Source organism: Papaver somniferum, chromosome 7 (assembly GCF_003573695.1).
Source record: "Papaver somniferum cultivar HN1 chromosome 7, ASM357369v1, whole genome shotgun sequence".
Classification (NCBI taxonomy): domain Eukaryota; kingdom Viridiplantae; phylum Streptophyta; class Magnoliopsida; order Ranunculales; family Papaveraceae; genus Papaver; species Papaver somniferum.
This window is the reverse complement of record NC_039364.1, coordinates 124,195,307-124,219,274: the sequence shown is the minus strand read 5'-3', so window position 1 is coordinate 124,219,274 and position 23,968 is coordinate 124,195,307. Positions and strand designations below refer to the sequence as shown.

General features: G+C 36.7%; 2 protein-coding genes across 3 annotated transcripts; one reads left to right on the top strand and one right to left on the bottom strand.

The window, feature by feature from the left end:
* The first annotated feature begins 16,559 nt into the window (after positions 1–16,559).
* LOC113295169 (uncharacterized mitochondrial protein AtMg00810-like) lies at positions 16,560–17,310 on the top strand. Its single transcript, XM_026543525.1, has 2 exons — positions 16,560–16,980; positions 17,222–17,310. Exons 1-2 carry the CDS (start codon positions 16,560–16,562, stop codon positions 17,308–17,310), a joined length of 510 nt encoding a protein of 169 aa, XP_026399310.1.
* Positions 17,311–21,190: 3,880 nt separating this feature from the next.
* On the bottom strand, positions 21,191–23,563 carry LOC113298339 (transcription factor MYB52-like). Of its 2 annotated transcripts, none has more exons than XM_026547053.1 (4): positions 22,986–23,563; positions 22,201–22,659; positions 21,936–22,087; positions 21,191–21,634 (listed from the first exon to the last, which is right to left on the bottom strand). In XM_026547053.1, the coding sequence occupies exons 1-4, from the start codon at positions 23,098–23,100 to the stop codon at positions 21,566–21,568; spliced, it is 795 nt and encodes a 264-aa protein (XP_026402838.1). In that variant the 5' UTR covers positions 23,101–23,563; the 3' UTR covers positions 21,191–21,565. The 2 variants fall into 2 exon arrangements, with proteins under 2 accessions (XP_026402838.1, XP_026402839.1); XM_026547054.1 differs by having other exon boundaries at positions 21,501–21,634; positions 21,887–22,087; positions 22,986–23,559.
* Positions 23,564–23,968: the final 405 nt, after the last annotated feature.

Below are 23,968 nucleotides of genomic sequence, written 5' to 3'. Positions count from 1 at the left end.
GCAAAAAAAAGTGTGAGAAGTGAGACTTGAACCCTCGACCTGCTTCTTGGATTTTCTTGCACCATACCAACTTTGCTAAGCCTCTCTTGCGAAATAATCAAATTTCTTGCGAAGTAATCAAATTCCAATTGTGTGAGAGGCAATTCTGTATAAATTTCGCGTAACAAAAATAATCATGCGAGAAGCAAGAATTGATCTCGCGACCTGCTGCTTGCATTCATGCCTCGTGACCAATTGTGCAAGCTTATTATTTGCGAAATATCTCTGCGAAATTATCATCAACTCTCTTCTGTACGAAATAATCAAAGAAATATATGTGCGAAAAAATACGCTTGTGTTGGGACTTGATCACATGACCATGAACTCATTAACTTCGCAGATGACCAATTGTGCTGCCTCTTGTTTGCGAAATAATGAAACAATATTGGGAAATTATCATTTTTTCGCTCTCTGTAAAAAAGAAGAAAACTATGTTCGCAGGCGAATTCGAACTTGCAACCACGAACGCACATACTGCTCTCTGGACCAAGTGTGCAAGAACCTCTCGACGAAATTAACGCATAACTTTTTTCCTTATTCTTTTATTCTCGCATGCAAATGAGAAGAAAATGAAAAATATGTGTCTCTGCGAATTCGAACCCGTGACCTATTTATTGTTCGCTCAGTCTTGAACCATCTGTGCGAATTTCTGTTTGTTATAGAAATTGCAGCATCTTCCTCTTATCTTTTCTTCGTCCTTCCTTAACTTCTTTCACATTTGCCTTCATCTCCTGAACATGAAAATCATCCACTGAAACTTCCATTTTTTTCCTTAAATTTCACCACAACAACTAATTTTTTCTCTCACTCTTTTCATGTATTTGAATTGTTGATGATGTTTACTCCCTGAAAGTGTGATTTCTTCCATAAAATTTCTATTTTTGAACCTAAATTTTTGTAGATCTAGAAAAATATGAACAATAGCTAATCTTCATGGAAATTTTTTGAACCAACAAGCTACAGGAGGGATAAATCCTTTACTCCTCCCTGTTTCTAGCGCCAAAATGTAGTTGCAGGAAATCCTACAACACACCCCTTGTATTATCATGACTATGATTTCTAGATCTAAACTTATTTGATATGAAAATAAAGATAAAGATAATGAAAATAGAAAATAAGACACAAGATTTACGTGGTTCGATCAATGTGATCTACATCTACGGGGTTAGGTATCTTCACTATGATTGTTTTTAATTACATATGGATTACAATTGAGACTCCATTAATGAGTATTTGGAGCTCTTGGTTGAAGAAGGAAGAAGAAGATAATAATACAAATTCTGCTCTCTCTCTCTCTCTCTACAAATGTGTCCTTCCTAAAGTGTCTCTCTCCTTTTTCTTTTTGATTATTCTCCTTTCTCTCTCTTGCCCTTCTCTTTATATAGGTATTTACATAATGGATGACAGCTCATATATGGTGGGGTACAACTAACATTTCCCCTAATTTCGGATCTGGCTTGCGGTATTTTCGCAAACTTACAAATGTTAACTTCGCAAACATCCTAAATTTCGCACGATCATCATACTTTTCTCACGTTTAAGCTGATGTCATATGTTATGTCATTTCTGAAATCATACTGCGATGTCTTCGTGATGTATTGCTAGTAATTTCGCAAGCATGTCGTTGTTGCGAGATTCTGATCCTACATCTTGCCTCTTTTTTCTTGAATATTGCTTGAAGAGCAATCTTCAGGAAAACATCTGTTGTTGTAATTATTGGAGCGAGATACGTGTTGTTGGAGTAGTCTTTGATCTTTGTTGATGAAGGAACGAGCGAAAGAATACTGGACTTGAAAAGTACGTACTTGCCTCTATTCTTTTGTGAAGTTCTGGAATGTTGCGAAGTAAATAAGAAGTATAAGAAGCATGAAGTATCCTTGATGATGTATAAGAAGCATGAAGTATCCTTGATGAAGTATAAGAAGTATCCGTCCTTGAATGAGAATAATAAGTATTGCCTCTATTCATGCGAAATTATTACTCCATTTTTGGTGATTCTTGCCGAGAAGATAAAGAACATAAAATATTTTCTTGGTAATCCATAGTTGCCTCTGTTCTTTATCTGTGATGGTAGAATCATTGAGAAAATGTTGAATGTGCGAATTGTTTCTTCATTCTTATCTTGCCTCTGTCTCATGTTTTGTGCTCATGCGATAGTATAATCTCTTAAAGTTGCTTATAATTGTGCGAAATAATTGAGCGAGGTAATCACATCATTCGAAATAATCACATTATGCGAAATTTTGACACATTCTACGAAATTTCGAATCATTCTGCGATGTTCTGAATCATTCTACAAAGTTCTGAATAATCTTGCGAAATTCTGAATAATCCTGTGAAATTCTGAATAATCCAGAAGGGTAGTTGTAACCAGAAATCGCCACTATCTGAGGCGAAAGACATGGAGTCATGGATGTACCGATAACAAATACGCAACAAAAAGGGTAACAATCCAACTCTTACCTATTTACAATTTTACTAGCTGTAGTGATTATAACGTCGGAATTTTGAAAAACTTGCTCGTTCCTTCAAACTTGCAAAGACGAGCAAGATTCATTATTCAAAATCATGACTTGATTTTCATAAAACCATAAACAACCCACGTGAATTTTAACATCCACTGGTTTTTCAAAAATTGGGCAGACGTCCATTCTACAATTGTGAAAACTCACATACAGACATTATTTTTCACCATGTATAATTGTATATTTTCACCAGTTGTTCAAAATCAAAACATTGATTTTACAAAATATATACACATTTTAACGTGAAACTCACGTAAGTTTGAACAATATATATATATATATTTTGCTCCATCGCACGAGCATCTGTCTTTGAAGCGAGAGTATAATTTTTAAAGATTTCTGAAAGCTCGAAGATAAAAATTTTCGTGAAAGCTCATAAACAAAATTTTATTACTAACAGACGCACGTCTGTTCAAAATTTTTTTCTCTCGTATGAGCATCCACCTTTGAAACGAGAGTTTATTCCACTTTGTGAGATCTCACATATTTAAAAACTAAAGTTTTCTTTTTCGTGAAAGCTCATAGACAAAATTTTTATCATTAGACTTAGGTCTATTTTGTTGTTTCTTAAACTAACGAACGAACGAGCGTCCGCGCTAAAACAGATTCCTTTCTTGGGCCCGGATCCTTGAATCCTAGACCAACCAAGGTTCCACCATCGAATCAGCGGTTCTACACCAACTTATGCTCGCTGGATGACGCTCTATTATGCCACTGGGGTTTTCGCTCAAACCATGGCTTGCTCATTCAGTGAAAATCCGGTAACGTCTTATCTTATGACTAAGTTCAATTACTTATTTTGTCAGTAGCAGGAAAATCACCATTCAGTGCTGACTGAGGAACATGACTGTCCCTCACTAAGCAGGGGACTTAACATAGATGGTATATTTTCGACAAAGGCTAAAATCGTAAACCCATAATTATACAAACTTATGATCCATCAATCAGACGCAAGTATCGAGACACAGGTATCTCATCGAATCTCTGACTGAGAATACTGTCTCTCAGAGTACGTGCAAATATGTAGTCTCTCGGAAACGACATATCTCATGAATACTGAACACTTCACTAATTACTTCTATATAGAATCACGAGATTGGACGGCTCCTAGACAGCTTTCCTGCTAGTATAGAGCAATAACGTATTCAGGATACAAACAACAGTTTTCTCTGACTATATAAAGGATATGACGCTTCAACTAGCTCATGTTGCTCAGAATAATTAATGCTCCTAGAAGATCGTACTAGTATAAAGCCATCAATTAATTATTCCTAAATTCTTGGATCCATCCACTGAATTTTTGAAAATATTCAAATATTTTCGTAATATTTCGTTACTTCAATCTATGGTTCTTCCCAGCAGAATTCCCTGGGTTAGTAATAAATATTCAACATACGGGCGTCTGAGTTACCTTCGAGTAAGCTCCGACTCAAAAATATAATATAAAATTATGAAAAATATAATATAAAATTAGGGAAACTCGTGGGACCGGCCGACTGATAGACACATTTTTGTGTCTAATTTGTCCTCAATGTACGTATTGTTGGAACTCTATTTTTGTACTAATATTGTGTTTTTATGTATTTTTAGGAAATAAACATTTTTGAAAAATTCGGCTCGAAAAGTTGATTTTGGCACCCCCCCGAGGACAAGTGTTATTCGGACTCTCGCTTTTGGATAAGGGGTAACCTAATTACTAAGGGGCACCCCCAAGGCAGCTGCTATTCGCACCCCAGTTCTGGTTAGGGGGAGGACATCTTCTTCCGAAATTCAAAAATAAAAAATTGGCGGGAAAAATTGTTCTTGAACTGCCGTGACTAGGGTTGAGGATTTGAAGGTGTTCCAGTGAGATTCAATGGCCCAAATTAAATGGGTTTGTTCCTAGGGCCTAGATAGAGCTGGTATGGGTGTTGGATTCAGTCAAAATTGGTTAGATAACCGATGGTAATCAAATCAGAGAAGATATTCTAAAATAGGAAAAATATTCTATTCTTGGAATTCTTGGATGGAAGAGACGTGCATGGGTTGATTCTGTTGGTTGGAAACAATCCCTACAGCTCAAGGATGACGCGTGAGAAGAGATAAAACAGGGAACAATCCGTAACAAATCAGAGAATTAAAGAAAAAAGATATCGGGAATATTTTCATTCACTGCCGAGTAATGGGAAGAAGTTTTGGATTAATGAGAAGTTATTCTTGGTCCAAAGGTGTATAAATATAACTCTTGGGTTAGCATAGAAGGATGTCGAGAGTTTGGGGTCGAGAGGAGGTCCAGAGAAGCAGAAATCAAGAGTTGATGAAACTCTGTTGCTGCTGCTGCTGGTGATGAAGAACACCAAGAACACGAAGAACGGACCTGCAACAGCAGTCGTTTCTCTACAGTAATAACGACTCACACCTGTGGGTCGTACATCAGGCAGTCTTATTTTCCACAGCGTTTGCGACACAGCGGCGGCAATCTTATTTTGTCACTGAGGGTCGTAGGTCTCTGGTTTTATTGTATTTCTCATATTCTCATCATTTGTACACCATTTTTGAGCCATAATAAATTATTTTGAGAGCATTTTTACTATGATGAGTTAAACCCCAACTCTGGGACGACGGAGGAGGCCGAGCTTCATGCATGGGTAATTTTATTAATTCTTTTCATGACTTTTACATTAATTTTAATTGAAATTATGATTTAAATTAATTAGTTGTGATTTGATTTGATGGGTCATGCTTAGCTTAGATGATTTGATGTCCCATGCTTAACATTTACACCTAATATTTTGAGAATCTATCTTGGCAATAAATTAGAGTCGATATATTTAATATATTTTTCGAGCTATTATTGATAAAAGAATTATTATTTGAACCTTAAGAAATGAATTTGGCGGAATCCTAGTCCCAGTACCTCTCTACCATTTTGTCAATATTTTTGTATATATTTTTATTAAATCTAAAAATCCTTCACCTTCACAAGTTTTAGAGTTCGAACCTTCATTACTACAACCCACGAAAAATCTTTAATCATTTTGGCGCCGCCGACGCGGATTTGTGCTTAGGTAGAATTTTTAGGTTTTTATTTTTTTACTATTATTTGTTCCTTTTTACGTTTATTTTTGTGTCTTTGATTTACAGGTTCGAAGTGGAGCACTAAGGACTTGGAGAGGAAAAAGCTTAAAGCGAAAAGCGAAAAGAGAAGAAAAAAGGACAATTTTAGGATTTAATTTTTAATTTTTAATTTTTTTTTTAGAGTGTGTGAGGAAAACTGTAATTTTTTTATTTATTTATTTTGGACTTTGGACTTTATTCTTTTTTACCCTACGGAAGGGTATTATTAAAAAAAAATAAAAAATTATATAAATTGTGTGCAGGGAAGGGCGACGATTACTATATCGTCTCGGCCCCTCGGGTTCATACATGACATAGGAGTCGTGGCCCGAGTCGACTTCAACGGTTCATCCCCCGTCTGGTACGGGAGGTAAGTCCATCGAAACACTCGCGAATCTCCTGTAAGCGAGTTACTGTATTCCTTAAGGTGATTCATTGATTGAGGACGAATTTGGACTGTTTTTAAATTCCTAGTAAAGGACAAGGCCTTCCAATACAAGATAAGGGTTCGTATTTCATCACCGCTCCCTTCTTGCCCGCCTTAGGAAAACGAAACCTAACGCGAACCCAAGCTTAAAACTTGACTAGAACGAGACCGATAGGGTAACGCGCTTATTAGGAAATTTTTTCGAAAAATATTGGTTGCTGTTTAAGCACACTCCAAAGTTCATGATGGTTTCTGTGAGTTGAATGCATGACTGCGCCACCTTGTGATAGCGCTGAGGCCTTGGGTATCAAAGATCCACTGAGATTCCCTCGCCTCAATTCAACTTACTTTGACTCGGATTGATTCCAGAGGGGTTTGCTTAAATTGTAACGAATTCCCTTTCAAAAGATAGAAGCTGGTCTATAAACAATCTAAGTGGAGCCATCATGCTTTTTGTTTGCTAGATTTTATAGGTTTGATTTGGTCGAGTCAGCCTTGTTTGTGATTGTGTAGAATTCCCTTGCAATTAAGAATATCGAGCTGGTATGATAGAAGCCAATACAATGAATATCGACTTGAATTTGAATATGGACATAATCAGTTTTATTACCATGGTGGGAATAGTGGTTGGGAACGCCAAACCTTTCAAGGTTATGGTTCATACCATGGTGAGCCCAATCACTATCCTCACAACCATCAGTCATACGAAAAAAATTCTGCTAATTCCTCTTTACTTGAGTCGACACGTAAGTTAGCTGAGACAGCACGTAAGTTCGCTGAAATGAATAACTTAGTTATGGACGAAAATAATGCAATGAGTGAAATTTCTTTACCTGATTTCCTAGATTACGTCAGGAATTCATGTGAGTCGGCCCAAAATCTTTTGTTAGAGACCCAGAATAGAACTTCTCTAAAAGATCTAAATTTCCAAAATAGTGTTTCCAATTTTACTCTTGATGTAAATAGTGAATATTTGCCTAATCTAGAGGACGAGGTTAGAATAAAAGACACTACTTATTTAGATAAGGTTCAATCATCTTCGTACTATGATGATGAGGATAGCAGTAATGAAGAATCTGAAATATGTAGGCATAGTGATCAGGAGTCTAGTAATCCAATTGAGTTGTATAGTGATTATATTATTTCTAGTTCAAATCCAAATAATTTTTATGATTATTCACCTATTCAAAAGGACGAGGATTTGATTAGGGATACCACCGTTTTAGAAGATGTAGTTTTTCCTTTTGATTACGAAGCCGATAGTGGTTTAGAGGAACGGGTTCATTTCGAAAATACTGTTTTAGAGTCTAGCGACTTAGAAACAATAGTCTTGGAAGAAGAAGATATACCCGTAGAGATGAGTAAAGATGCACTACCTGATAATAACTTAGAAGAATCTCTTGAATATTTTAAAGACTCTGAAGATACGGAAGTTCAAGAAATAATTAGAGGTCTATCTAGAGACACTGAAAACTCTAAGTTTGGGGGTGATTATCACTTTCCTAGTGCCTTACCTTTAACTCTCAGAAAGTCCCCACACTTAGGACTTGATATCTCTGCCTCGACCATTTTGCAAGATTACTTTCATACTCGTTTTCCCGAACCTAATGATGTCCAGGAAGAAGTTCAGTCGTTAGAAACCCATCCTCTGGTTGATGTGGTTTGCCCAGGCCATGATACCCAGATTGACTTTGTTTTCCCACCAAATAGTTTTCTTCCAAATGTGGGAACGTTTATATTTCAAATGTGTCGAATATTAAGTTGTGAGACTAAACCTAAATGCTTTAGGAAATTAGAATCGACACATTTGCTTAAGAATGACCACTACTCTCATTTTGGTCAATATTGTAAGTCAAATCTTATTGACTTAGAGGATCCTCAATTATTTAGGTTATTACTTCGTGATTCTAAGTTCGTATTTGAGTTTTTACAGACTCTAAGACCTAGTGATTCGGATCCCATCTATGAAGAAACGAAGCCAATGAAAATATTCTATTTAGACCCTTTCATAGAACCTGAACCTGAACCGAAATTAGCGATAGTTTTCAGGAAACTAGGTAAGGGCATGCTATTCTTGTCCACTTTCTTGGTTCATTGTAGTTTCCTTTGGTCAGCTCTATTTAGTTTTGAAGACCCACAGTTATTTCGACTGTTACTTTATGGTTCGAGTTGACTAATCCTTTCCTAAGTCTGGCTGAAGACTTTAAAATTAGCACTTCTTGGGAGGTATCCCATGCTCATGCAACACGATAATATCTTTCCTTAAGTCTTTCGCTTCAAATGGTAACAGTTTCTCCTTATTCATGCTTTTAGTTTCATCTTTAGAACATTGAGGACAATGTTAGATTTAAGTTTGGGGGTAAGGGAGAAACTTTTTCGTTGCAATTAGTAAACTCCAGAGCCTAGAAATTTATGCCTATTAAGGTTTGCACTAACCAATCTAAGTGGATGGGAACATCTTGGTTGTAGGAGTTGAGGAACCAATCTGATTAGATGGAAACATCTATAGAGTCTATTCATAAAAGCACAGAGCTCAGGTGTTAGAAATAACATGATAGTTGCACCATATCTCGTTGAGTCCTTTTCATTTCTTTTTTTTTTTCATTTTATTTTTTCATTTTAAACTATGTTTCTCTAAGTGATTAGGTGGGGCACACGATTCAAGTTGTTACCACTGCTAGGGTGATTTAGAGTGATTGAGTTACTAAAAAAAAAAAGACCGGACCAGTTAGACCAATCGGAATAAGTATTAACACTTGGATAGCAATATGCGTGTGTTCTCCCTGTTTCCGTCGCCTAAGCAAGCGTGGAATGCAGGACCCGTGGGAACTATCATGTAATCTGATGACAAGAAGAATGTGCTTGGATCAAAAAGATCTATTCATGCCGTTAAGTTAAAAAAAAATGGTTATTGTTCTGTGTAGTCAACTGCTGGTTCCCTTGTATTTGCCAGTTTGTTGATCTAGATTTAAGTTATTAACCACTGGTTCCCTTGTATATGCCAGTTGTGTTGATATTAGTCAGATCGGTATCTCAGTCCATTAGGATAGGTTCATTCTGGCAGTGGCCTTCAGACAGATATGGGAAACGCCGTTCACTTAGTAAACATCAAAACCATCTATGTTTTTCTATATCCATCTCTTAATCTTTCCATGTGATTAGTTTGACTCCGAATATCATGTCCATAGTGCAACTATCTGAGTAAAGCTCTGTCACTTATATATGAATTTTAGTATGCTTGAGTGCAAACTCGTGTACATCAATTGGAATTTCGCATCAGGGTACTTCCTCTTGTAGTCAATAAGTATGCCAACCAAGGAGATTCTTTAGTGCCTTCCAAGGTTCGTTGTAGATAGCTAGGGTCTGGAGTATAAAGGTTTTGTGGGTACACCTCTGGTAAACCCTCCGGAGACAACACTCCGCCACTAGGGCCACCTAGTGGTTTAACGACTTGCTGCACGTGCTAAGTGTAGTCATTTTACTTTCTAGATTAGATTTGCTCGAGGACTAGCAAATAATAAGTTTGGGGGTATTTGATAGACACATTTTTGTGTCTAATTTGTCCTCAATGTCCGTATTGTTGGAACTCTATTTTTGTACTAATATTGTGTTTTTATGTGTTTTTAGGAAATAAACATTTTTGGAAAATTCGGCTCGAAAAGTTGATTTTGGCACCCCCGGAGGACAAGTGTTATTCGGACTCTCGCTTTTGGATAAGGGGTAACCTAATTACTAAGGGGCACCCCCAGGTCACCCCCAAGGCAGCTGCTATTCGCACCCCAGTTCTGGTTAGGGGGAGGACATCTTCTTCCCAAATTCAAAAACCAAAAATTGGCGGGAAAATTGTTCTTGAACTGCCGTGACTAGGGTTGAGGATTTGAAGGTGTTCCAGTGAGATTCAATGGCCCAAATTAAATGGGTTTGTTCCTAGGGACTAGATAGAGCTGGTATGGGTGTTGGATTCGGTCAAAATTGGTTAGATAACCGGTGGTAATCAAATCAGGGAAGATATTCTAAAATAGGAAAAATATTCTATTCTTGGAATTCTTGGATGGAAGAGACGTGCATGGGTTGATTCTATTGGCTGGAAACAATCCCTACGCTCAAGGATGACGCGTGAGAAGAGATAAAACAGGGAACAATCCGTAACAAATCAGAGAATTAAAGAAAAAAGATATCGGGAATATTTTCATTCACTGCCGAGTAATGGGAAGAATTTTTGGATTATTGAGAATTTATTCTTGGTCCAAAGGTGTATAAATATAACTCTTGAGTTAGCATAGAAGGCTGTCGAGAGTTTGGGGTCGAGAGGAGGTCCAGAGAAGCAGAAATCAAGAGTTGATGAAACTCTGTTGCTGCTGCTGCTGGTGATGAAGAACACCAAGAACACGAAGAACGGACCTGCAACAGCAGTCGTTTCTCTACAGTAATAACGACTCACACCTGTGGGTCGTACATCAGGCAGTCTTATTTTCCACAGCGTTTGCGATACAGCGGCGGCAGTCTTATTTTGTCACTGAGGGTCGTAGGTCTCTGGTTTTATTGTATTTCTCATATTCTCATCATTTGTAAACCATTTTTGAGCCATAATAAATTATTTTGAGAGCATTTTTACTATGATGAGTTAATCCCCAACACTGGGACGACGGAGGAGGCCGAGCTTCATACATAGGTAATTTTATTAATTCTTTTCATGACTTTTGAATTAATTTTAATTGAAATTATGATTTAAATTATTTAGTTGTGATTTGATTTGATGGGTCATGCTTAGCTTAGATGATTTGATGTCCCATGCTTAACATTTACACCTAATATTTTGAGAATCTATCTTGGCAATAAATTAGAGTCGATATATTTAATATATTTTTCGAGCTATTATTGATAAAAGAATTATTATTTGAACCTTAAGAAATGAATTTGGCGGAATCCTAGTCCCAGTACCTCTCTACCAATTTGTCAATATTTTTGTATATATTTTTATTAAATCTAAAAATCCTTCACCTTCACAAGTCTTAGAGTTCGAACCTTCATTACTACAACCAACGAAAAATCTTCAATCACTGACCATGCCCTAGCCGGTCCCACATGTCTCTTTATTTTATTATTATTATTTTAAGTTTCCTTGATCCCATGAAATTCCTTGATTTCATGGTATTTCTCTCAAATTATGAAAATTCCTTCAAATCATGGAAATAATACACAAAAATTACATAAAAATAGGGAAACGCACGGGACCGGTCCGCAGCCGGCCGACCATGCTTAAAGTCGGTCCCACACACCCTTATTTTATTATTTTAATATTATTTGGTTCCTTGATCCCATGGAAACTCCTTCACTTCAAGGAAACTCCTTAATTTCAACAAACTCCTTGATTTCATGATATTTTCATAAAATCATGAAAAATAATATAAAATTAGGAAAAAGGCACCATGGGACCGTGGTCACTGACCGACCGGCCATGCCTTGGCCTCAGCGGTCCCATGCTTCATCATTCCTTCATTTTAAAATTATTTTCCTTCATCTCATGAAGTTTCCTCAGTTTCAGCAAAACCCTGATTTTGTCATATTTTCTCAAATGGTTGCTCAAACGCACACCAGAAAATACCAAAATTCTCAGGACTGAGATAAAGACGTTTTGACGACGTGAGCATGTTACCTTTACTGACCAAGGTTGGCTCTTTGGCTCGCACGGAGCCGGTCCCACATATTTTCATGAATTGACCTAATTTACGAAATTGCACGTATTAGGTCCAAAACTCTTCCAAATAATTTTGGAATTTTCATAGAGCGATCGTCATTCGATCCCGTGACCATCCAGGGCCAGTTTCATGACCCCTTGGTCGGTCCCTCATCTCTTCATAATTAATTAGGTTTTATCATCTAAGGCTCAGACGAGCATTGTCTGAGGAATGATTGAACCAACATTTGATCATTCTTTCACCAACTCTTCAAGAGATCTTGGTATTTGCTCACTCGAGCATACGGGTGCTACATGGTCGATCCCTGATCCCATGTAGCCGGTCCCTCCTTCATTCCATGGTTGAATTTTCAATAAACCATCAATTGGTCATCAATTGATAAAATTAGGGTTTCTGAGTCCAAGGATCATAATTCCAGATTCGAACGCTAATAATTTTGCGACGTCTCATGATAATCATTTTATTATACTCGGTTAAACTATCAGTATTCTAATTAATGTTTTATTTTGGTCACGCTACCAGTAATTCATCAAACGAACAACACTTGCTCAGATGAGCAATATTTGCTCAAACCAAGGAATATTGGTTCAACCCTTAATATTCAACAATTTATCGAATGAGCAATACTTGCTCGCCTCAACTATCAACGTGAGAATTATACCTCTGTCTCAACAGACACGTTCGATTCATGAGTCTCAGAACATTTTTCAAAATCATGTTCAACTCAGCAAATACATGGACTCATCGTCCCATGAAGTCATGAAGTCGACAACTGACTAATTACACCACGAGACGTCAATCATGTCACATGGCGGGATATTAACTAGGGTTTTGGTCTGGCGGTCTACGGCACGTGTGTTCATACACACGATGGAATGTGAGCAAGTCGTGCAATCAGTTGAAGGAGTTAACAAAGTAGTGGATGGAAAATCGAACAAGTCTCCGCACGATGAGCAACTGGTTTCAAACATGATTTCTATTTCCACACTCTTTGATTCCATCAACTGTCACACTTCATGGGATCATGGTGTCTACAATTCCAGCAATATAAATAAGTCTCTGAATCATGATTGAATATACAAGAATCTCACGTCAAACATACAACACGATATTAACAACTCAACATCTGAGTAATCACTCTCAACAGAGATTTAATCATTCAGAACTTATCTTATTCAGAATACACAACACACCTATAATCTTTGATTACCATCGATTCCACACATTTCTCAGCTTCCCTCCTACAGATCGACCCATCCTCTCTTGTGAATGAATTTACTCTGGAACGACCATTGTCTTGGTTTAGGACGGGGTACTACAGATTGATCTCTCGAATTCAAAGCACTCCCTTCTTGCAGTGCATCTGTGTGAGGTTGAACATTTCGCTCGGTTCAAGGAGTCTCCTCCGCACGGTCGTCTCCTCAATTTCGTAAAAACCAGCAAATCGTTTTGCCCCATCTATACTTCCCTACTACATTAACAAAAATTAGGTATATTTACGGTTTATGACTCTTTCTCTTTGCGATATACTTGTAATTGGTATCTTGAATTGTACTAGGGGCATAATTATCTTGTATTTTGGTGATTTTTTATTCTTGTAAGCGATCATATAATCAGTATTTTGATTTGAATGAATTGAAATATGTTGATTGACCAAAAAAAAAAACCAAGATGCTTACATAGTGTGTGCTAATTTATTCACCAATAATAAAAAGAAATGGAATCCTTGACTATGTAATTCTTACCTACAGTGCAATTGTTGACTATCTCACTGCTAGATGAGTAGCATTGTTATACAATGTTCTCAGTCTTGGGTAATACTTTTGAGTTGAGATCATTATACAATCATGTTCAATTTGGCTTTCGGAGAAAGAAATTTCCATAATTATTTTTTTAGTTGCTCGATACAAATTATATGTGGTACAAAACACCCATGACATATTTTTTTCGTGACAAACAACAAAATTACTGAGAAAGGAGTGAGAAAAAAAACTTCAAAGAGAGATAGCTAATTCCTGGTCAAAGTTAGCCATTTCTCGTCTCAGATCCATTTTTTTGGCGCAAGTATGAAACGAGAAAGGATTTGTAAGTAAATATATACTCTCTCTGTTTCAAAAAGACTATCCGCTTTGACTTTGTCAAAATATTAAGGAGAGTATAGTATTTTACTTGACTACCCTTAGTTACTTACCTATTTTATTTTAATAAATATGCTAGCAATAAAAACTACCTAAAATTGTTAGGAGGATTATAAATACGAAATATAAGAAAAATTAAAAGATATCAAATTTATGGAGTAAAAACTTTATATGGAATTTAATTGTTGGAGCCAAATATATATTCTCTCAAAAGGAATGAAGCATATATTTATCTCCTTGATTATGTAGATTTCTTTAATATCTTAGATCGGGTCCTGTTAAAAATAAATTCATGAGTATAAAAAATTTAAGGGTATATTAGAGAGTTCATTGAAAAATATGACTATAAACAGAAGCTGGACACAATTTTGAAACGGACGAAAATGGAATAAAGGACAGTCTTTTTGAAACGGAGGGAGTATATTTTTATTTTTTCCCCTCCTTCTTGGGCTCTTTGTGTCCACCATATAGATATGTTGGTGATGCTGATAGTTGATGTTGATGTTCTCCATCTTACTCGATCTTTCACAACTTTTTTAGTCGGGGTGTAGTCTGCATGAAGGATTTTTTGTGTATTTCGCTCATGATCTTGGTTTAAAAGTGGAGATCTCGTGGTTTTGGTAGAAGCTCTTCTTTACTATGGTCGGCACTGGGTTTTCTATTTTTTGGCAGGTGATTATATTGGCGTTGGTGGTATTCAAAAAGGTTTCATCCACGTGGAGTGGTAGATGATGGATTTCGTATTGTAGGCTGTGATTGTGATGATCAAATTCTTTACTGCTTCTCATCTTGGTGATGCGGTAAAAGTTGGTGGTCCTATCTTCCGATGATGGTGAAATTGGTGGATAGGGTTTTAGTCTTAGGTTCTGACTCGAGTCGGCTTTCGGTTGGTTCAATTGCCTTTTCGGTCAGCTATATGATGAATCATCGATCTCTGAAAGTGTTATCTCATATGTAGCTGGTCCAACTATATCCTATAAGCTTTGGAAGTCAGTCGAAGAAAGATCTGCTGCAATCTCTTCAACTCATGTGATTCAACTTAGAATAAAGCCCTCATCTACTATACAAGGTAATACTACTGTGATCAATTATCTTAATGGGATCAAGAAGATTTCTGATTCATTATCTGCTGCTGGATCTCTTATCTGTGAATCTGAAATGATTGCGAGTGTTCTAAATGGTCTTGAACCTACTTTTGATTCATTTTCTACATCTATTCGAGTTAGAAATCCTTTAGTTATTCTAGGTAAGTTGCACAATATTTTATTGAGTAAAGATATTATCTTGTCAGAAAGATTTAAACATATTGTTAATTCTGAAGAATCTAAAGCTCTTGCTGCTTTTAGAGCAAATAGATCTTTCCCTCACAACAATTCAAGATCTAATTTTTATTATTCTTCAAGACCACCAATTCACCCATATTATCCACCTAATTTTCCTTCGACATTCGCCGCATCCATTTTTCCACTAAATCCCATGCCACATAAATCCTTTTACTCAAGCAACCAATACATCTTCATTTACTTCTGCTGGTAGTTCTTCAAGCAGGAGACCAAATCGACCAACTTTTCAAATCTGTTTTAATCTGCATCTTAATTATCTCAGCTATATTTTTCACAGTTGGATTCTCAGATTCTACAACAATCTCTACCTCTATATCTGACACATGTTCTGTCATTAATGCTTCAACACATGTTTCAGTTACTTCTCCATCAACAACCCCTGCTGCTTCAACTGATTCTTCAGTTCCATTATCAATCATAGCTTCTGCAACTACTCCACTCAAAAATGCTCACTCAATGAACACAAAGAGTAAAATGGGAAACCACCAAAAGCTCTCTTTATCACTAAATATCCTATTTCAGCAGCTCTTCTAGCCTCAGTTGAAGACAGTATTCCTAAATCTGTTTCTCAAGCCAAGAAGAATCCTAAATGGATTATTTTTCTGGTTAATAAACGATCTTCTCTCAAGTCAGCTGGCACTTGGACACTTTGAGCCAACTCATCCATCACAAAATTTAGTTGGCTGCAAATTCATTTTCAAAATCAAACATAATCCAGATGAGAGTATTGAGAGATATAAATCAAGGATGGTGGCCAAAGGCTATCACCAACAAGAAGGCATAGACTATCAAGAAACTTCCAGTCATGTTGCTAAACCTGCCACTATAGGAATAATTATTTCTCTTGCAGTTCATGATAATTGGCCTGTCAAGCAGCTTAACATCAGTAATGCCTTTCTTCATGGTGATCTTAAAGAGACTGTTTTCATGACTCAACCTCCAGGATTTGAGGATCATGACAAGCCTCATTATGTTTGTGGATAATATAAATCTATTTATGGGATCAAGCAAGCTCCTAGAGCATGGTATGAAAATCTTATGAAGTATTTACTTTCTCTTGGCTTTGAGGCCTCTCAAGCTGATACTTCATTGTTTACATTCAAAAATAGCCCCGTCATCATCATCATCATCATCATCATCATCATATACTTAACTCTCTACCATATTTCCAGTCAAAGATTTAGGGCCAGTTCATTAATTTTTAGGACTGAAAATTAAGAGAAATGACACAGTTATGCACCTCTCTCAAACCAAGTACATTCTTGATCTGCTAAAAATGACAAATATGGTGGATGCCAGACCATGTACTTTCTCCAGCTATTGCAGATTCCAAGATGAGAAAATTTTATGGTGAGTTACTAGCTGATGCCTCACACTATAAATCACTTGTTGGATATCTTCAGTATGTTACATGGACTAGACCAGACATCTGTTATGCTGTCACCCAAGTTTGTCAACATATGAGCAATCCTACTTCTGTTCACTTAGTTGCTGCTAAAAGAATTTTGAGGTATTTAAAAGTCACTATGGATTATGGAATTATTCTGCAACAAGGTTTGACTGCTATTTCCTCTTACCCTGACTCGGACTGCGAAGGAAATCCAGATGATAGACGTTCTATTAGTGGTTACTATGTCTTTTTTGGCCCTATAATCATGTTTCTTGGTCTTCTAAAAAGAAACCCACTGTTTATAGAAGCTCTACAGAAGCTGAGTACAGATCATTAGCACATACTACAACTGAAGTTTTATGGGTTTGTCAGATTCTCAAAGATCTTAATGTGTTTCTTTCTTCTTCTCCTACGCCACGTTGTGACAACAAAAATTCTGTTGCTCATAATCCTACTCTTCATGGTAGAATGAAACATGTATCCATTGACTTCCACTTCATAAGAGAACTAACCAATCAAAGGTGCTCCGCATTTACTATGTGTCCACTGATTCTCTTGTGGCAGATGTCTTCACAAAAGGTCTCTCTGCAGCCAAATTTGATGTTTTGCGTGACAAGCTGAAAGTTCAACCACTGCAGCTTGAGGGGGGATAATACAAGTGTATTAATCACTCAGTGTCTATTTCTATCTTCTCTGTGTGTGTTGTTAGTTCGTCTGTAAACAGTTGACAGTTTCTGTTAGTGTCGTACGTTTCTTTCCTTTCCGTTAACTACAACAACTGGTTGTGACATTCTGTCTCTGTAACAAACTCAGCCTTCTTTATAAGGCTTGTACTCTTGTTGTTTTGTTAGTGTGTGAAATCAATTGATTCCTCTATACTCAATTTTCTAAGTCCAATTTCGGACCGAGGAAGAGTATGTGCATGCAGTATGCACTGCATGGCCTTATAATAGTTGTTAATTATCGTTTTTCCTTCTATAAAACGACCTGATGATTATTTCTTGGGCGTTATGGATGAAAATCGTGCAGCCGTACATATATAAGGGTATTGACAGGTGACCTAAGAAATGAGAGGTATTTTCTGCAAGCTGAAAAAAGGTGTGGATCCTGGAAATTTGTTAATTTCTTAATAGGATCGTATGTCCTTTTCTCATTAATCTCAAACTATTTATATAGGTTACAATAGTCAGCATTGCCTTGACTCTCAAGGAATTCTTTTCCTAGAATAACTCTGTTTACATAGATATCAAATTCCTAACTATAGAAAGATATATTCTCCTAATACCCTCCCTCAAGATGGAGCATGTAGATCAAGAATGCCCATCTTGGACAAGAGAGAGTTAAATTGAGCTTTCCCCAAAGCTTTTGTGAAAATATCTGCTAATTGCACCGTTTTAGGAGTGTATGACGGTGATATGATCTTACTTGTTATTGCATCTCTGACAAGATGACAATCTACTTCAATATGTTTTGTTCTTTCGTGAAACACTGGATTTTGTGCAATGTATAATGCTGACTGACTATCACAGTATAGATTCATTCCTTGAGTATGATGAACCCCCAAATCACCAAGTAATTGTTTTAACCATTTTAACTCACATGTCACAGCTGCTATCGATCTATATTCTGCTTCTGCAGACGAACGAGATATTGTATGCTGCTTTTTAGTTTTCCAAGACACAGGTGAGAAACCAAGAAGAAAAAACCAACCAGTTAATGAACGCCTTGTCAATGGATGAATCACACCATCCTTTCAAATGAAGAGCACTATCAGAACGTAAAAGTATACCTTGGCCAGGATTTTTCTTCAAATATCTAACTACACGCAGTGCTGCTTCCCAATGTTCTACTATTGGTTTTTGCATAAATTGAGACAGTATATGCAGAGAATATGCAAGATCTGGTCTCGTTACTGACAAGTATATCAAACGACCCACTAATCGTCTATATTTATCCACATCCTCATCATCACTCCAACATGCTTCATTACTTGTTGTCGCATTACTGGGAAGTTGTTCTTCTTTTATCTCAACATACGAGAACTGCAGTTCATAAAAATCCACATCTCTAAACACTAAGAATTGGTGTGTATCCTCATACACTTGCCATGCCTTTTTACCAAATGGATATCCAATAAACACACATCTTCTTCCCCTACTAGCAAATTTGTCACCTTTGCTATTTTGATTATGCACATAACACAAGCACCCAAACACACGCAACTGATCATATGGAGGTAATTTTCCAAACATAATCTCATATGGTGTTTTATTCCCAAGTAAAGGTGTCGGTGTTCTATTAATCAAGTACGCTGCAGTTAACGCACATTCTCCCCAAAATTGTTTTGGCAAGTTAGCTTGAAATCTTAATGCTCTCGCCACATTCATAATATGTTGATGTTTTCTCTCAACTCTTCCATTCTGTTGAGGTGTACCAACACAAGATATCTCAAATATTATACCATTAGACTTAAAGTACTCACGTAAAGAATTAAATTTCGTTCCATTATCACTTCTAACACATTTGATTTCTTTGTCAAATTGACGTTTAATAAGAGCAATAAAGTTAAGAAACATTGATTCAACTTCTGTTTTATTTCTCGTCAAATAAATCCAAACACCTCTTGAAAAATCATCTACTATTGTCAAGAAGTAGTGAGCCCACAAGACGAAGGTGTCTTGTAAGGCCCCCATAAATCCAAATGAACCAATTCAAATAAACTAGCAGCTTTATTCTGACTTAAAGGAAAACTACTCCTACGATTTTTTGCTCGTGGACAAATATCACAAGCCTTATTGTTGTTCCTAAAAGAACCACTCACAACTGGTATTTTCTGCAACACTTTCTCTGAAGGATGTCTCATTCGTTGATGTCACAGCTCGTATGAATCCCTACCAACTGCTAACACTTTAACTGGAGGAACACCACAAAAGAAATATAGTCCATCTTGTCTATCACCCACTCCAATCACCTTCCTCGTCCACTGGTCCTGTATAACACATAATTTGTTAGTAAACTGCACAACACAAATAGACTCATCAATCATCTGAGTGACTGAGATCAAGTTACAATTAAACTGAGGCACATAAAGGACATTATCAATCCTTAAACCACTCGGAAGAATAATGTTTCCAATTTTATCAGAGTTTGCTGTCTTTCCATCTGGTAGACCAACTGAACAATTTTTAATTGTCTTCACTCCTATCATGTCATCTGAATTACATGTGACATGATTTGTTGCTCCTGTATCCACAATCCAGGAGTTTCGATTCTTCTTACCTTGTAATTGTATTTTCGATTTGTTTGAATTCAAAAATTCAAGTACTTGTTGAAGTTGAGTTGTTGTCACTCCAACTAATCCAGCTCCATCTGTAGGTCCTGCACTAGTATTTGACTGCTGACTGGCTGTCATACTCAAGTTATTGGCACGAACGGGATTGGTGTTGTTATTCCCTCTTCCACCTCTTTCATATGCAAAACCGCCACGACCAGGATTATTTCCACCACCACCTCTGTTACCTCTACCAAATCCTCTACCAGAAGCAAACCCACCTCGTGGTCTATCTCCCCACCAGTAAGGGTATCCAATTAATTCAAAACATCCATCTTCTGTATGTCCATCTTGCTGACAGTGGTTACACACCTTTAAACTAGTAACAGAATTACTAGTATTTCCTTTTTGGAAAGGTTGAACCTTAAAGGCCATCACATTATCTTGTCCTTCTTTAGACAGTGATACCTTTCCTATTCTCAAGCGCTCAGCATTAACTACAGCTTGGTATGCAGCATAAATCGTTAGCAATGGATCTCTTGCCAATAATTGTTCACGAATCGACTCATACATATTGTCTAAACTAATTAAAAAATAATGAAGATAATCTGCTTCTCTTAAAGTAGTGACTTGTGTTGCAATATCACAAGTACACATACCACAACTACATCTTGGTGTCTTCATATATGTGATCAATTCATCCCATATTTTATTAAGCCTTCCAAAGTACACAGCTACAGGTTCAGATTTTCCTTGCTTGCACTCTCTCAGAGAAGATTTGAGTTGGCAAGTTCTGGTTCCACTAACAACACAAAATCTATTCTTCAAGTGCGTCCAGAGTGTACTTGCATCATCATAATCTCCCAGTGTTGATCTGATAGAAGAATCTAAGGTATTAGTAATCCATGAAACAATCATAGAATGTACAGCACTCCATTCCTCCACCTGATCAGCATCTCCAGTAGGTTTCTTCACAGTTCCATCAACAAAGCCAAACTTACGCTTTGCTTACAAAGATCTTCCAATGGCTCTAGCCCATTCATCATAGTTAGTTCCCTTCAATATGATCGAGGTAATAATAATACCCGGACCATCACTTGATCCTAGGTGATAAACTGGATCTTTCTTCGTCTGGTTTGTGTTTGACGATTCTGGATCATCATCTTTTCCCATCGCTCAAAAATAGTTTTAGGGTTTCTGTTTTTTTTTTCGGCTGAAAAGAAGCTTAAAAATTTAGGTTGAAACCAGACTCAGATACCATGTTGATTTCTTAATAGGATCGTATGTCCTTTTCTCATTAATCTCAACTATTTATATAGGTTACAATAGTCGGCATTGCCTTGACTCTCAAGGAATTATTTTCCTAGAATAACTCTGTTTACATAGATATCAAATTCCTAACTATAGAAAGATATATTCTCCTAATAAAATTCCACGGCTTTGATGATATAAGATCTTACTTTTCAGAAAGTAATAACCTAGCATTCATCCGAAAAGCAAGTCAGAGGAAAGTGCCAACCATCCTGGAAAGATTCCTTCGGTTTCTTGTTTCTTCCATACAAAAATGATAATTGCAGTTGTTTTTCCATACAAAAATGTATGGAAGAATTCCCGACCATCACATCTGACATAAGCCCCTAGCCATTAGACCGGTAGAAATATATTGTGTAGTTATGTTTGGATTCATAATTGCCAACCACGCCGGCCTGCATATACGAACCAGGCCATCAATCTTACATATAGTGATATAAATACAATTAGCTCTCTCTCCCTCCCTCTCTGTTCTCTCTAATGGAGCAGCTACATACAACATCTAAAAGTTCTAGCAAATAACTAGTTAGGTTTTTCTTTTTGGCAATCCGTTCGTAATATTTGTTCCGATCAGAGAGCTTCATTATCTATATATATATGTATATATCATTCATGTGTATCTAATATATTAGAGATTCCTGAAGTACCAACGAATCAAGTAGGCCTTTCGACTGAAAAGAAATCTATGAATGGTACCACTTCGCTGCAGGTTGCTGCTTGGTCTCTCACTTCTTGTTCCACCTCTTCCTCGTCTCTATAGTTTTTTGCAGTATTATTTATCACTTCACTGCGATTTGAATCAGTATTTACGCAAAGAAAATCGTAAAACTCAATCTGGTTACTATTATCTGCAATGTTGTAGATATGGGATTAATATAAGTAGAAGAGTATTTCAAAAGAAACTAATGAATGAATTATAGAGTTAAGTAGGTAGTTAGCTAGGACTATCTGTGTCACCCACCTTCTAGGGCTTTGGACCTAGGATCGGTCGGAGTTTGATAATATAGATGTTTTAAACTTTGATTACGAGAAGTGGTATTATGCAACATCATCATCTGATTTTGATGTCTTCTGTAGTACTCTTCTAAGGAAGTCAGGTTTCTTGATTCGCTGTTCATTATAATCATTGGATTAATTCTAGTCTGTCTAATTGTGTATTTGTTCCTTTCGTTGATCAAGTTTTGAGCAGCTCTTTTTGCATAGAACCTTGATCTCTCTCTGCACCGTCTTGCCATTATCACATGCCAATGATTCTTTACTGCGTTGTCAGTACGCCCTGGGAATAGCCTAGCTATAACTGCCCATCTATTGCCATGAATCCTATGAGATTGTAAAAGGCGTTCTTCTTCCTCATCCGTAAAAGGAGTTCGATTAATTGTAGGATCCAACTGATTAAACCATCTCAGTCTGCAGCTTTTCCCTGAATTTTTTTTCAATATAAATATGTTAGATCATCAGCTCGTACTTTGACTAATACATATGCACGAGTTCATCAAAGAAAAATAAAGATAATAATACATATACAAGGTGAGTAATTATATCCACATGTAGCATGTCGATATATTTAATCTTATCTTAACTAAGATAAAATTATATAAGTCCTAAGACAATTTTCCTCCTAAAAGTTGTTTTTTTCCTATAACTTTTTGTTGTTGTTGTTGTTGTTGTTGAAACAGCAAGAGCCTGGATGAAGTTCCTTATGCATGTTAATCATCTAATTAATATATGTATATTTGGGATGATCACCTGATCGTCCTTGTAGCTTTTCGGCGATGGCGTTCCAGTTGTGAGGACCATACCGTTCTACGAGTTCCCTAAGTTTCTCATCTTCTGCCGGCCTCCAGTGACCTCTAGTACACATCTCTCTCTTGAAATGATAAGATAAAAAGATGAACAGAGACTATAGATAAAAGAGATGGTTTAAGATGACAAACGGTGTATATGTAGCTAACTAAGACTGGTCTTGATCATAAAAGCATACGAAAAAATAATTAAGATCAGTTGCTTAATGAACCACAAACCCTAAAAGACATACATACAGATCTAGAGAGAGAGAGAGGAAGAATCAAGGGAGGGAGGATCTATATAATTGGAGAGAGCTAGGCAGGGCTTGTTGGGTTATATCAAGTTTGGAACAACTGAATTAGGTAAACAAAACAAGGAGAAAAGGGAAGAAGAAGTAGATAAATTACAACAGAATATATTGGAGGAGGAGGATGAGAAGTGAAGTATTTCCGTTAGAGAGAGAGATAGAGTTTGGAAAGACCTATACCAGCGATTGATGCCAACATCTTGGCTAACACAAACAAAAGCTTGTTAATATTTATCTATCTCTAATGACTTATGACTTGTGTGAGGAAGAAATTAAAGAGAGAGATAGAGGTTGCCTGGTAGGGTGATTTTGGGTCTGCTTTCAGTTTCAATGTCTCTCCAAGTTTCTAACCTACAACGTCTACTTGTAACCCACCTCAAATTTTATTTATTATTTTATTTCTAATCGACGTTATTTGTTAACCGTATACAATATAAAAAGGTGAGTTAACAAACAGTGTTAGGCTTTTATAGTTTTACCAACGAGAAAACCTATTTGTCTTTGCTTCATAAAGCAACTTTTCTTCTACGACAACATCAATAACTTCCAATAAATAAATAAGAGTATTCCCAGTTAATTAACCGCAGACAGGGTTGTGCATGCCACTACATGGGTGTGAGCAGACACAATACACTAG

What these genes read in the sequence shown, in the direction of transcription:
- LOC113295169 (XM_026543525.1), top strand. Translation starts at nt 16,560, where the DNA reads ATGCCAGACCATGTACTTTCTCCAGCTATTGCAGATTCCAAGATGAGA. An exon ending in AGAAGCTCTACAGAAGCTGA is followed by an intron (nt 16,981 to 17,221) that starts GTACAGATCATT and finishes CTCTTGTGGCAG; the next exon opens with ATGTCTTCACAAAAGGTCTC.
- LOC113298339 (XM_026547053.1), bottom strand. Translation starts at nt 23,100, where the DNA reads ATGTGTACTAGAGGTCACTGGAGGCCGGCAGAAGATGAGAAACTTAGG. An exon ending in AAAGCTACAAGGACGATCAG is followed by an intron (nt 22,660 to 22,985) that starts GTGATCATCCCA and finishes AAAAAAATTCAG; the next exon opens with GGAAAAGCTGCAGACTGAGA. An exon ending in CAGCAACCTGCAGCGAAGTG is followed by an intron (nt 21,635 to 21,935) that starts GTACCATTCATA and finishes TCGTATATGCAG; the next exon opens with GCCGGCGTGGTTGGCAATTA.